This window comes from Mustelus asterias, chromosome 2 (assembly GCF_964213995.1).
Source record: "Mustelus asterias chromosome 2, sMusAst1.hap1.1, whole genome shotgun sequence".
In the NCBI taxonomy this organism is placed as follows: domain Eukaryota; kingdom Metazoa; phylum Chordata; class Chondrichthyes; order Carcharhiniformes; family Triakidae; genus Mustelus; species Mustelus asterias.
The window spans coordinates 84,372,203-84,386,288 of record NC_135802.1 but is presented as its reverse complement, the minus strand read 5'-3'; the positions used below and the strand labels follow the sequence as shown (position 1 = coordinate 84,386,288).

The 14,086-nt window shown below is 38.3% G+C and overlaps 1 protein-coding gene across 3 annotated transcripts in view; it reads right to left on the bottom strand.

The window, feature by feature from the left end:
• Nucleotides 1-723: 723 nt before the first annotated feature.
• Nucleotides 724-14,086, bottom strand: part of phf14 (PHD finger protein 14) — a 223,041-nt gene continuing 209,678 nt past the window's right edge. For 2 of the 3 annotated variants that reach the window (XM_078238242.1, XM_078238253.1), the window contains one exon: nucleotides 724-976. Coding sequence is in view for 2 of the 3 variants with exons in the window: in XM_078238253.1 (XP_078094379.1) it covers nucleotides 899-976 (78 nt within the window). In the remaining variant the exon portion in view is untranslated. Of the gene's footprint in view, nucleotides 977-2,376; nucleotides 2,465-14,086 lie in introns of those variants that run through there. The other variant, XM_078238282.1, reaches the window with a different exon arrangement.

Here is a 14,086-nt window from a genome sequence, read left to right as displayed (position 1 = left end):
TCCAAAAAATGTGGTGGTTTCGGCTGATCGACATCCTGTGTTTTACACCTGTAGCCTTTTACACCTAGAAATAACCAGGGATTTTGTAATTTAATGACTTATTCCATTGAAATTACCCTTTTGAATGCCTTTCAGGGGAGGAAAAACATTAGTTTTAATGTCTTTATGGCCCAGAGTGCAGTAGAAAGACCAATCAGATGATACATGATTGTGTTGTTCTGTTAACAGCTCATCTTTAACAAAGGGATTTGTGAATTTCAGAAGTGGCTGTGATTGTATATTTTAATTCGGTGTTTGAGTTTCAGGCATTTTTGGAGCCGCTTTGGCCAAAGTCACATGATATGTTGCTAGCCAACTTAAAAGCGGTTATGCTCACTTTAAAATACAACTTGAAAATATGTAATATCTTTATACCTGTAGCGAGAATGATACTCAGCTGTTAGAAATGCTGGTAGGCATTCCTGGTATGTTTGTATTAAACTCAAGTATTCTCTGTTTTTCTGAAGATATTTCCATCCTCAACACACATTTTGAATTCCAGTAGTGTACATTAAGAAAGCTTAACATTTTTAAAAAAAAGTAGTTTTTGAACAGTGAGACATTCTAGTCAGCATTTGAATCTGAGCCGAGGTTAGTTACTGTGACACATATAGGTCACAAATAAATTGATTGGAGTAAACACTACCTAGGGAATATACATAGACAGAAGACAGTATTTTTAAAAACATTTTGAGGTATTTATTAACAGGTTCACAGACATGGAATTAACACAACTTAACTTTTGACAAAAGCTGTATTGAAGAACAAAGCAGACATACCACTATTTTTAAAGGTAGATCTCAACATGAGGCATTTATCATTTCTATCTTCTATATGGCATTGTTATACTATTTTTATCTTATTCATTTACTGGGGTGAAATCATTTTCTTCCAAAATATTTTCTTCTTCATCTTCCTCAAGTTCCTCTTCATCTTCCTGGGAAAAAGAAGTTTTTTTAAAAAAATGAACATTCTCATTCCAGCATCAATTTTACACAATGGCAACACTAACTTGCAATATTGTTTATATTTAGTTTTTGTTTAACTCAATTTTTCCAATTTGAATACACATTCAAAATTATTAAATCTATATTAATTATATTGATGTTTTGGTGTTGTTTGTAAATACACAGTTCAATCAATATATTTAAATACAAGTAGTAGCATATTGATTCAGTACATCTATCATAATTATAATCACAAGGGAGATTCCCGCTGAGTTAGTGACAATTTATCCCTCCCTGTTTGTGTAACAATAGCATATTAGGAACTCGGTATAGTTTTAAGTATAGTATAATTATGTTTGTGGGTGTTAGGAACAAGATATAGCTTTAAGTTTAACGTGTATTGTTTTATTTAAGAGTGGTGAAACCTGGGTTTGATTTCAATTTTTTTTGAGATGGAGCCAGGAAATCTCCAGGCCCTGTTTGTGTACATGCATTTTTAATGAGCTTTTACAACGCTTGAAGTGAAGAGATGAGATACCACAGGGTTAGCAGTTTAGCGAAGTCAAAACAGACACAAAGTAGGAAAAAAAACTGCTTGTTGCCTAGCAACAGGGGATCAGAGAAAAAAATTCTTAGAGACAGGGAAAGATGAGAAAAACAGTTTTAGTTTCAGTTGGTATGTATATGCCACAGAGCAAAGACAGAAAAGTCTAAGATGCTCTATAGCTTAAAATGATGCCAGACTGCTGAAGAAATTAGTTTAACGAACTTATATATATTGCTGTAAAGTTAAAGTAATAGTGAATTTAAAGTGAGTTTTCTGGATCTCAAGGGAAATGCCAAATGTTGGAAGGACATCTAGTGAATGTTCAAAAGTCTACTGGAAAAGAAACCTCTTTTCAAATGAACCAGCTCTACCCTTGGCGTGGAAATAATGGTACCTCTTCACTTGAGTGTTGGGTCTGTAAAAGTGTTGCTGGGATAAAGGGATGGCATGATTCTTGTTTAATAAATGTTTTGTTTGGTTAAAAAATCAACAGCAGACGTTTGGGAATCTGTTTAGTAAATACCCCCCAGTTTAAAAAAAAACAAAAACCATGAGTTATCAAGCCAGATTCCATTCTTGTAATATCAACTGGGATCATACCAATCATCAAAGATCATTTTGACCCTTCTGCAAAGCAGTCGGAATCTTATTTAAATACTTCAATTGAAATAGTAGATAATGCATTGAAAATAAAACTTAACAGTTTCATCAACTACCTCAAAATTAATAGTACCAAGTAGTTTTGGTGACAAAATGTTCTTCTATTCTGTAGTCAGTTACTTCAGTCAGCTGAAGTGGCTATGAATCTTATTTTACAGACGTTTTATGCCTCTGTGTTGTATTTCATGCACTATCCACCAAAGCTTCCTGACAAGACTGCCAATTTTCCAATTACTGGTAGCACCATATGTTATCTGAAATTCAGTCAAGTCTAAAATAGGAGAAAAAGATCACATCAGACAGCAGTATGCTAGCGATCTTCCATAACTCACGTTCTGCCGCCAGTCATTGTGCATCTATTATAAGCCAATTGTTTAAATGAAGCAGTTTGTAATGTTCTTTGGCAATGATTGCTTCAAATTCAATTAGCTATACTGCATTTTACTTCTTAAGAACACAGCAGCTATCAATTTTCAAGAAGATTCAAAATACATTTGGTTACTTTTTGTTTTACAGGTTTCAATAAATTGTGTGGAGGGCTATTAAGAAATGCACAGACAGCAAAGCAGAATCAGTGACTCAACTCTTCACAAATATCAGGGGAAACATATTCAAAAGGGAAATCAGGTAATATTGAAACATGAATTTATCTTTTCTCATTCAGATGCTGACTAACATGCTGTACATTTTGAACATTTGCAATTTACCTTCTTAATTGCTGAGGCACATTACAATATGGTTACTGAGGCCTCACAAATAGAAAAATCAGGTGAATGGAAGAAAGGATCTTTCTGTAACATGCCTCTTGCGAGAATAAAATTAATGTAATCTTTACAATGTCGGACTGTAGACAAGGTCTATTGCATTTCAGAAAAAGACTGATTTCCACATTGTTCATCAGCAGTTTATACTTGGTGCCAATGCTAATAGATGATGGTGGTGTCCTAAGAAAATTGTGGGCTTTTGATCATTTGCTGAATGAAAGACCTCACCCTACTCTGAAATATGAAATTTTGAATAGTTAAGCCTTGCATCAGTTGCTTTATAGGCAGATAAAACATTTCTAATAGATTGTAGGTTTTGACAATACAATTGAAAAGCAAAGACAGCTATTTATTCTCCAGGGAAAAGGAGATCATGGCTACATGGATCATTTTCATATGACAGTTTTGACAAGTCTGACATTTACTTTGTGAAGCAGTTGTCAGGAAAATTCACCCCCATGGCGTTTTACAAGTTACGATTGTGCCCTCTATGGTACATCTTTATTAGTTTTCACAAGGGAAAATATAATAATGCGTGTGGCGAGCCCCCTTCTAATGAAAGAAAGCTTGTACTGACTGTAATTACAAAATGAGGCATTCATGACATTAGATTTTCTTAGATTTGCATGTTCAACTGTAATAATTTAGCAAGACAAGCCATCTTGTGTTACATTCACTGAAGAATCCAGAGGAAGATTAACAACAGAAGTTCATTTAATTAACCTTCAAACCACTTATCACAGAATAATATTTGCTAGCTATGTTATTTTAGAGGGGAAAGGGTTAACAAAGCGGACAAAAACACCGATTCTGTCCAAAACTGCAACAAATGTTGTTCACACTCCATGTCTAAACAGATGTGAAAGACTGATTGTAAAATTAGATCATGTAAACTTTAAAATGCTAAACTACTTCCTAGAACATGATTCTTCTAACAATGTGCACACCACACGTTAGGCACAACTATTTCACAACCTTTGCCCCTTATCTATATTTTAACTCAATTTTCCAATGGATTGAATTAACAATCAGTTAGCAATTATTTTTTGTGACACCATAGTTATGTGCTTTGACATTCCAAGTAATGCAAAAGGTCAATTAATCAACTTTTCACATTGAGGACAATGACAAATATTGTGACTATTAAAAAAAGGCATAATTATATTTGTTCCAAAATATGAAGTGAGCTTTTTTCTTGATAATGCGGTTTTGATGCTTCAGATAAGAAGTTGCAACTAAATTCTGAGTTTGATAACTAACATGCCCAAATGGGTTCATTTGCATCAATATTATTAAGCCTGACATTTAAAATTAAAAAGAGTCTGCATGCAAACTAGAATTAATTTTTACAATATTTTTGAGAAGAAGTGTCAACGATTGCTCAGATGGTAGCACTCTTGCCTCCGAGTCGGATGCTTTGGGTTCAAATCCCACTCCAGGACTTGAGCACAAAAATCAAAGCAGACAATCCAGAGATAATAACACACCCTCCTGAATTAGAAATATATTGCTGTTCCTTCATTGTTGCTGGGTCAAAATTCAGGAACCCACTACCTACCAGAAGCACTGTGGATATACCAACATTACATACATCGCAGCGTTTCAAGAAAGTGGCTCACCACCATCTTTTCAAGGGCAATAAATGCTAACTTTGCCAACAAGATGTACATCGCACAAATGAATAAAAGGAGAAAACAGGCAATTCAGATTCTGGGATCCTTTCCAAAGCTGCACGGGTACCTCAGAAGAGATTAAATTGTCAAAAATCTGTAGATTATCGATATAATAAATGGATAAAGACTGCTTTCTCTTGTTAGGAATCAATGTGGAGGGGTCAAACAATAAAATGATGAATAACAGAGAGAAGAGGGATTAGGGAAACATTTTTTAGATGTTTGTTGAGGTGCTTTGTCCTGTGAATGGCAGACCATTCCATCAACATTAACATGGAATGATTGGACAAATGGCTTGTTTCTGTGCTGTTTTTCCTTTTAAATTCTTCTCTTCCTTAGCTACTACAAGACTGGGTTCAATTTCTTCATGATTTATCACTGGGGAGATGATGGAATAATGGTACTGTCGCTGGGCTTGGAACCCAGAGACATGAGTTCTGGGGACATGGGTTCAAATTCCATGGCAGTTGGTGGAATTTGAATTCAGTTAACAAATTTGTAATCAAAACCGAGTCTCCGTAATCGTGACCGTGACACAATCATCAATTGTCGTAAAACACTATTTTCCTTTAGGAAATCTGCCATCCTTACCTGGTCTGGCCTACATGTGACTTCAGACCCACAGCAATGTGGTTGACTCCCAGAGTACTTAAGGAAGTGGCCCTAGAAATAGTGGATGCATTGGTGGTCATGTTTTTATTTAATAGCAGAGCACTTGAAAAACAACTCGAGTACAGGAACAGGGATGTCTTTGTTGCTCTTTTTGCAGGGCCTTGGTGAGACCACTCCTGGAGTAGTGTGTGCAGTTTTGGTCTCCTTATCTTAGGAAGAATGTTCTTGTTATGAAGGAAATGCAGTCTGGTTTACCAGATTGATTCCTGGGATGGCGACACTGATGTATGAGGTCAGATTGAGTTGATTAGGGTTATATTCACTTTCTGAATAATGAGGGGGATCTCATAGTAACCTATAAAATTCTAACAGGACTAGATAGAGTATATGCAGGAAGGATGTTCCTGATGGCAGATGAGTCTAGAACCAGAGGTTACAATCTAAGGGTATAGGGTAAACCACTTAGGACTGATGTGGAGTTGCCGGCGTTAGATTGGGATAGGCACAGTTAGTAGTCTCACAACACCAGGTTAAAGTCCAACAGGTTTATTGGTAGCACGAGCTTTTGGAGCACCACTCCTGTTTGTGAAACAAATCCTGCACTCACCTAATGAAGGAGCGGTGCTCCGAAAGCTCGTGCTACCAAATAAACCTGTTGGACTTTAACCTGGTGTTGTGAGACTACTTACTGTGCCCACTTAGGACGGAGTTGAGGCAAAAAATGTATTCACCCAGAGTGGTGAGCCTGTGGATTCTCTAGCACAGAAGCAGTTGAGGCCAAAACATTGAATGTTTTCAACAAGAAATTAGATATAGCTCTTGTGGGTAAAGGGATCAAAGGATATGGGGGGAAAACGGGAACAGGTTACTGAGTTAGATGATCATCCATGATCATAAGGAAGGAGAAAGCAGCATGAACAGTGGTGTATCACTAGTCTCAGACAGAATCTAGGTCTGGATGAATTTGTATATCATATGTTCGTACTAAAATCTTGAGGACTTTCTGCTCTTCTGGATTAGCTTTTTTAACTTTCCACATGGTCTCAGACTTAAATTAGTGTTACAGTACATATTTGTTTAAATGGTACTGTTGAAAATTCAAGCATTTTTACTTAACTGTAAATCATAGCCTACAATATGCCATTGTCCTCCGTAAATTCTGGTCCAAACATCCTTTGATATCATCACCCCCCTGAAATTGACTGCAACTTCAGGATGCAACACAAATGTAGACGAGCATGGAGATCCTGAAGTTGCAGTCTGTTACTCAGTGCTCCATCTCAGCCTGTGGGTGTGCTCACTTTCACCTTTCACACCACCACAGCTAGCATTTTTTGAAATAAATGAGAATTCCAACATTTCTATTCTCACATCACTGTTGGGAACATCATAAATATTACACCTTGTTCGATTAAGTGTAACTGGGTTAAGAGATGTGATAATAAATTTGGTGAACAAACTGTCCCTGAAAAAGTTATTTTTATATTTATAGAGTACTGTCATATCATTACTTAGTAGAATATTGAAAAACATTTTTAAAAATAAGTTTCTTCAGAACATTATAGTTTCTACCTTCACTCCATGAGCATGTTACAATCTTTAATCAGTTCTGTATAAAAGCATTTAAAATGATTTGAATTTTATTGGATGTCTGTGAAAATCCTTTTAATGTGATAGAATGCTTGGACAACCTGATGAGATCATTCCAGCTCCAATGCCCAGTAAGGAATGGTGCAATCACCTGCAGTACCGCTTGCATGGAGATGGAGGTGAAATTCTCATCCATGTTTTTTGACTATGTCATATATTAAGGTCTGCTTGGTTCTCTGAAAAGGCTGAGTTTTTAGTGTAAATTTTATTTGCAACACATCTTTTAGATTTAATTATTTTTTTTAGAAAATGACATTCTTATTTTACCTTTCCACATGAAGAGGGTGACAAAGTGCAAAGAAAGAATCATAGAATCTCTACAGTGCAATAGAGGTCATTTGGCCCATCGAGCCAGCTCCGACCCGGAGTATCTTAACCAGGCCCTCTCCCCCACCTTATCCCTGTAACCCCACACATTTCCCATGGATAATCCACCTAACCTACACATCTTGGGACACTAAGGGGCAATTTAACATGCCCAATCCACCTAACCTGCACATCTTTGTACTGTGGGAGGAAAACGGAGCACTTGGAGGAAACCCACACAGACAGTGACCCAAGCGGGAATTCAAATTGGAGTTGTGAGGCAGCAGTGCTAACCATTGTGCCACTGTGCTGCCCAAAAAGAAGGAAGATAGAGAGAGAAAAAGCAAATGAGCACAAAATACAATGGAGGGTTGGGAATATGCAGAGATTTGCAGGGATGGTAAAGAGTATATAGGAAACAATGTTACTAATAGTCTTATCACCAATTAAGTAATACTGCTTTAAACTGTTGACTTGTATTTGTTAATGCACTTACGTAATTTTCTGCAGTTTAATAAAGTGCCAGCTTCACCAAATATTGTCAAATGCTTTAACACAATATTTTGAAATGTTCTTACTTTAAAACAGACATAATACATTGTACATACAAACACTAATTTGTTAAAGGGACATAAAAATTTTTAAAAATCATCTGTTCAAATTAGCAGCTCTGAGCTAGATAAATTTTAAACCCCAGTCTCTGTATTGTAAATTGACATTCCAAGGTTTGTGTGTCCATTTATGATGCTGAGATTGAAATATCCAATACTCTAGAATGGTTGGATATCTTGCTAAAGTGACCAGCTGATGTAATCTGTTTTTTGCCTTTATTGAAAAAGCAGACTTTGCTATAAAGGTGGTCCCTGGTTTACATTCACATCTACTGTTTTGCTGCAATTAGACAATGGTTAAAAAAAATCCCGAGGTAGTTTAACCTATTACTGTTCACAGTAAATGAATTTTAATAAAGCATTTGAAAATGAAATAGGTCATAGCCTTGCCTCTTTTTGCACAACTGTGGTTATGTATTTCAATTCTATTGTTGGCAGACAAATACGTAAGTGGCAGCAATAACTGATTGCATTTACTCTTTCAACATAACTCAAAGAATTGAGTTTGGATACATTTCAAATGTATCTGATTTTATACCATTCAAATATACATAGATCTATCTGCCTTTCCTACCTGAAATGAATGCATCTTACAGTTTGTTCTTTATAGGTGTAGCAGCTTCATAAGATTAATGTAATTTTTTTTCCCACTTGCCTCCTCCAAAATTACCATGCACAGGTAGTTTATACAACTCAAACGGGGAGTTAGAAGGGCAAAAAGAGGTCACAAGATGTTCTTGGCAGGCAGGATTAAGGAGAATCCTAAGGCATTCTATTCATACGTTAGGAACAAAAGAGTTGTCAGGGAGAAAATAGGACCTCTCAGGGACAAAGGAGGGGAATTATGCTTAGAACCCAAGGGAATAGGGGAGATCCTAAACGAATACTTTGCATCGGTATTCACAAAGGAGGGGGACTAGTTGACTGGGGAGTGTCTCAGAGGGAGGTGTTGACCCGTTAGAGAAAATCTCTATTACAAGGGAGGAAGTGTTAGGTTTTTTAGGGAACATTAGAACTGACAAAACCCCAGGGCCTGATGGTATCTATCCTAGACTGCTCAGGGAGACGAGAGGTGAAATTGCTGGACCTCTGACGGAAATCTTTGTCGCTTCTTTGGACACAGGTGAGGTCCCTGAGGATTGGAGGATAGCGAATGTGGTCCCGCTGTTTAAGAAGGGTAGCAGGGATAACCCGGGTAATTATAGGCCGGTGAGCTTGACGTCCGTGGTAGGGAAGTTGTTGGAGAGGATTCTTAGAGACAGGATGTATGTACATTTAGAATGGAACAATCTCATTAGTGACAGACAGCATGGTTTTGTAAGAGGGAGGTCGTGCCTTACAAATTTGGTGGAGATTTTTGAGGAAGTGACAAAAACGGTTGACGAAGGAAGGGCTGTGGATGTCGTCTATATGGATTTCAGTAAGGCATTTGACAAAATCGCACATGGCAGGTTGGTTAAAAAGATTAAGGCTCATGGGATACAAGGAGAAGTGGCTAGATGGGTGGAGAACTGGCTTGGCCACAGGAGACAGAGGGTAGCGGTCGAAGGGTCTTTTTCCGGCTGGAGGTCTGTGACCAGTGGTGTTCCGCAGGGCTCTGTACTGGGACCTCTGCTATTTGTGATATATATAAATGATTTGGAAGAAGGTGTAACTGGTGTTATCAGCAAGTTTGTGGATGACACGAAGATGGCTGGACTTGTGGATAGCGATGAGCATTGTCAGGCAATACAGCAGGATATAGATAGGCTGGAAAATTGGGCGGAGAGGTGGCAGATGGAATTTAATCCAGATAAATGCGAAGTGATGCATTTTGGAAGAAATAATGTAGGGAGGAGTTATACAATAAATGGCAGAGCCATCAAGAGTATAGAAACACAGGGGGACCTAGGTGTGCAAGTCCGCAAATCCTTGAAGGTGGCAACACAGGTGGAGGTGGTGGTGAAGAAGGCATATGGTATGCTTGCCCTTATAGGACGGGGTATAGAGTATAAAAGCTGGAGTCTGATGATGCAGCTGTATAGAACGCTGGTTAGGCCACATTTGGAGTACTGCGCCCAGTTCTGGTCGCCGCACTACCAAAAGGACGTGGAGGCGTTAGAGAGAGTGCAGAGAAGGTTTACCAGGATGTTGCCTGGTATGGAGGGTCTTAGCTATGAGGAGAGATTGAGTAAACTGGGGTTGTTCTCCCTGGAAAGACGGAGAATGAGGGGAGATCTAATAGAGGTGTACAAAATTATGAAGGGGATAGATAGGGTGAACGGTGGGAAGCTTTTTCCCCAGATCAGAAGTGACGATCACGAGGGGTCACGGGCTCAAGGTGAGAGGGGCGAAGTATAACTCAGATATTAGAGGGATGTTTTTTAGACAGAGGGTGGTGGGGGCCTGGAATGCGCTGCCAAGTAGGGTGGTGGAGGCAGACACGCTGACATCGTTTAAGACTTACCTGGATAGTCACATGAGCAGCCTGGGAATGGAGGGATACAAACGAATGGTGTAGTTGGACCAAGGAGCGGCACAGGTTTGGAGGGCCGAAGGGCCTGTTTCCTGTGCTGTACTGTTCTTTGTTCTTTGGTTAGCAAATATATTTTTTCGTATCTGTTAGTGCGCCTCCTGATCAATGATGAGGTGTGATAAGCATGTCTAATAGTTTTTTTTTCTATCCTATGATAATGCATTTAAATGCCACTTGATTCTTTTGAGACCAGAATCAAACACTCACTATGTGCAAAATGATGGCAAAACCTGTTTTTTCTGCAACTGCGTGATGAAAATAGCTGCAATTTGCTAAACACGTATTAATACCTTGTAGGATGTGAGACAAAAAGGTGAATTGGAACTCTCACACAGATTAATTGGCAACATTACAAATGAGTTGAGATTAAATAAAGTAGATTTACTATTTAATTTGTTTGTAATGCTCGTTTTTCCATTTTAGATTTGACTATGACCCTTTTTCTTGCAGAAGACCATCACAAAGCCTGCATAATCCTTCATCAAGACCAGCAAAATGGTTTGAGCTGTGCAGCTTTTATTCAATATTATAGAAGATAAGCATGAAGCATGACAATCCAACTTATTTCTATTTCTGTGAATCAAAAATGATCCACTTCCATTTTGAATGCTTCAGATGTATCAGTATTGTATTAATGTGTTATTAGCCACTAATTCTGACTTTTAACCACATTCTTTAAATTATAATTATGTCCTATGGATGTTTGAAAACCTACTAGTTATGCTCGAGTGGTAGGAATTCAAAATAACTCTTGGAAGTGGATAAGAACTGGCTAAAGGTTAGCAGGCAGTACATACAAATTAGTAAACTCAGACAAAGGGAATGGTGGCTGTGATGCCCCACCGATTTTAACTACTGCTATTTATAACTAAAGACAGTGACTTAATTCAGAATTTCTATACAAATGGGTGAAATTTACACATGGGGGAATTTTATGGAGCTCAGAAGAGCAGCAAATATGGTGTGTAGGGTGACTTAGGTGGGATATAAAATTTTGTTTTCTCGATGGAAGGTCAAGGTGCGGCACGTTAAAATTGCAGCATGTTTGCGGCGTATCAAGCATTAATGCATTCATGTCACAATATTCATTAACGTGAAACAGCGATTAATAAAATCCTATCTTCAATGGAAAACGTGCAGTGAATGAGAATTTTGTGACACCCGGTTCACAGTCATTTAAAAGGCGTATGTGCCAGATGGTTTTGTGCAATTGTTAGGAAGGTCAGTGGTTTCCTGGAGAGCAGGAGTATGGACTCTTTCATGGAAGCTGGGGACTGGGAAGGGTAAATCAGTGGTGAATGGTTTGTGGAGTGCAGTCAGGGGCCTGGAGGAGTGCAAGAGGGAAGGGCTTGGAGTCCTGGGTGTGGATGGTGGGGACAACCAGTCAAATGAAGGGTATGTTCCAGATAGTTGGCTGATAAAGTCATTCCAGAACTTCAAATTCACCTTCAAATATTTCAGTTATCTCTGTTGAAAGTGAGATCTTTGACAATCTTCTTTACGATAAAAGAGTTAGCTTCAAGTTCAGCCATACTCCTCAGAGCGGTGAGTACAACAATGGATTACTCATTGAATACGGAATAAGTGTGAACAAAAAATACAACACTGTTTCTTCCACAATAAAGGAAACGCCCAAACTCCACTATCACCATCAATGCATGACCATGAGACGTGCCAGCACATTGAGCCCTGTGACTTAGCTAGTCTCAACAAATAACAATGTAGCATACATGTATAAAGTGAAATCAATGTAATATGAAATATTTACAAGTGAAATTTAATTTTGTAAAATACCCATGCCACCTTTGTGCTCTCAAGTCTTAAGGTAATAGCAATGCAGTTGGACAGAAAGCTTGTGGCTGTGATGAAAAGCCTCTGTGTTTGACCAGGAGGCTCTTTTATAGGCCAACTGTATCTGCTGCATTGTCAGCTGACAGTAGGTTTCACCACGAAAAGCTTCCCCAGCCGGGGATGGGACATGTTTTGCATTAATTCAAAAGAACATAAGAACTAGGAGTAGAAGTAGGCAATTTAACCCCTCAAGTCTGCTCTGCCATTCATTTTCAATCATGGCTGATCTCATCTTGGTATCATCTCCACCTTCCTGCCTGCTCCTCATAATCCTTCATTCCGCTAGTAATTAAAAACCTATCCATCTCCTCCTTAAAGTTGTTTGGTTTTCCGATGTCCACTGCATTCTAGAGTAGAGTTCCATAGATTCACGACCATTTGTGTGAAGTAATTCCTCTTCATTTTTGTTTTAAACCTGCCACCACTTAGCCTAAAATTATGGCCTCTCATTCCTGTCCAACAAGGGGGAACATCCATTCCACGTCTATCCTGTCAATCCTGTTTAGCATCTTATATATCTCAATTAGATCTCCTCTCATTCTTCCAAACTCCAGCGAGTATAGACCTAAACTGCACAGTCTCTCTTCATAAGAAAAGTCCTTCATCCCTGAATCAATCTAGTGAGCCTTCACTGAACAGCCTTTAAAGCATTCATGTCCTTCAAGTAAGGGACCAAAACTGTGCACAGTACTGCAGATGTGGTCTCACCAATGCCTTTATAGTTGCAACAGCACTTCCTTACATTTATACTTCATTCCATTAGCAATGAATGCCAAAGTTCTATTTGCCTTTCATATTACCTGCTTCTCCTGCACACTAACGTTCTGTGATTCATGCATGAGGGTACCTCATTCCTCTGACCAAAATGGATAACAGCACACTTACCCACTTTAAATTCCATGCGCCAAATTTTGGCCCACTCACCTTATCTATCTATACCCATTTGTAAATTTATTTCCTCATTGCAGTTTGCTTTCCTTTTTTAGTGTCATCTGAAAATTTGGCTGTAGTACATTTTACCCCTGCATCATGTCATTAATATAGATTGTAAATAGTTGGGGCACAGGGACTGAACCCTGTGGCACACCACTAGTTACAGCTTGCCAACCTTTCATCCCCACTCTCTGCTTTCTGTTGGTTAGATTGGCATGTAGAATTTTAATTATAATTGCAAGGGAAATGGCAAATAGAGAGTAAGTGGAAGTGGCTTATAGTTCTGATTACTACATTGGGAATAGCACACTTAACAAAATCCTGGCCATGATATTAAATCAAAAATGAAGAAATTAGTTACACAAAAAATGTAATTGGGAAGAAATGTGGCAGATGTAGTTTACTACGAACAAGTGCAAAGTATTGTGCAAAGAAAGAAAATTTATAGACTTTCAGGGAGATAAAGAAGGAGAAATTTAATGGCAGCCCACCTGCTTATCAGGCACTAAATAAGTATTTAAGCATCCATATGGTGGACAGAAAGTGGCTATTCATTACAATGAAGTATATCATCCAAAAAATCAACACCCTGAGCCAACACCTAATACAGGAATCAGTCCTTATTTACATACGCAGAAGGCCTAATACCAGTTTGAGGCAATGATGCTCAATGCAAGCTTGAGGAACAACACTTCATCCTTTGACTTGGCACGCTACAGCCTTCTGGATTCCACAGTGAATTCAACAAAAATATAGATCACAACTTTTGACTCAGTTTCATGTTTTGTTGGTTTGGTTTTGTCTTGTTCCTTTGATTATTTATTCATGTTGCATTCAGACAGCTGCTATATAGCCACTCATGCTTTATCTGGACACACTTTTTTCTTTACTTGGCCTATGACCACTACTTTGGCTTTTGTACCATGAAATATTCTGTCATTAATACTCTTCTGCCCTCCACCCAATATACTTGGCCTT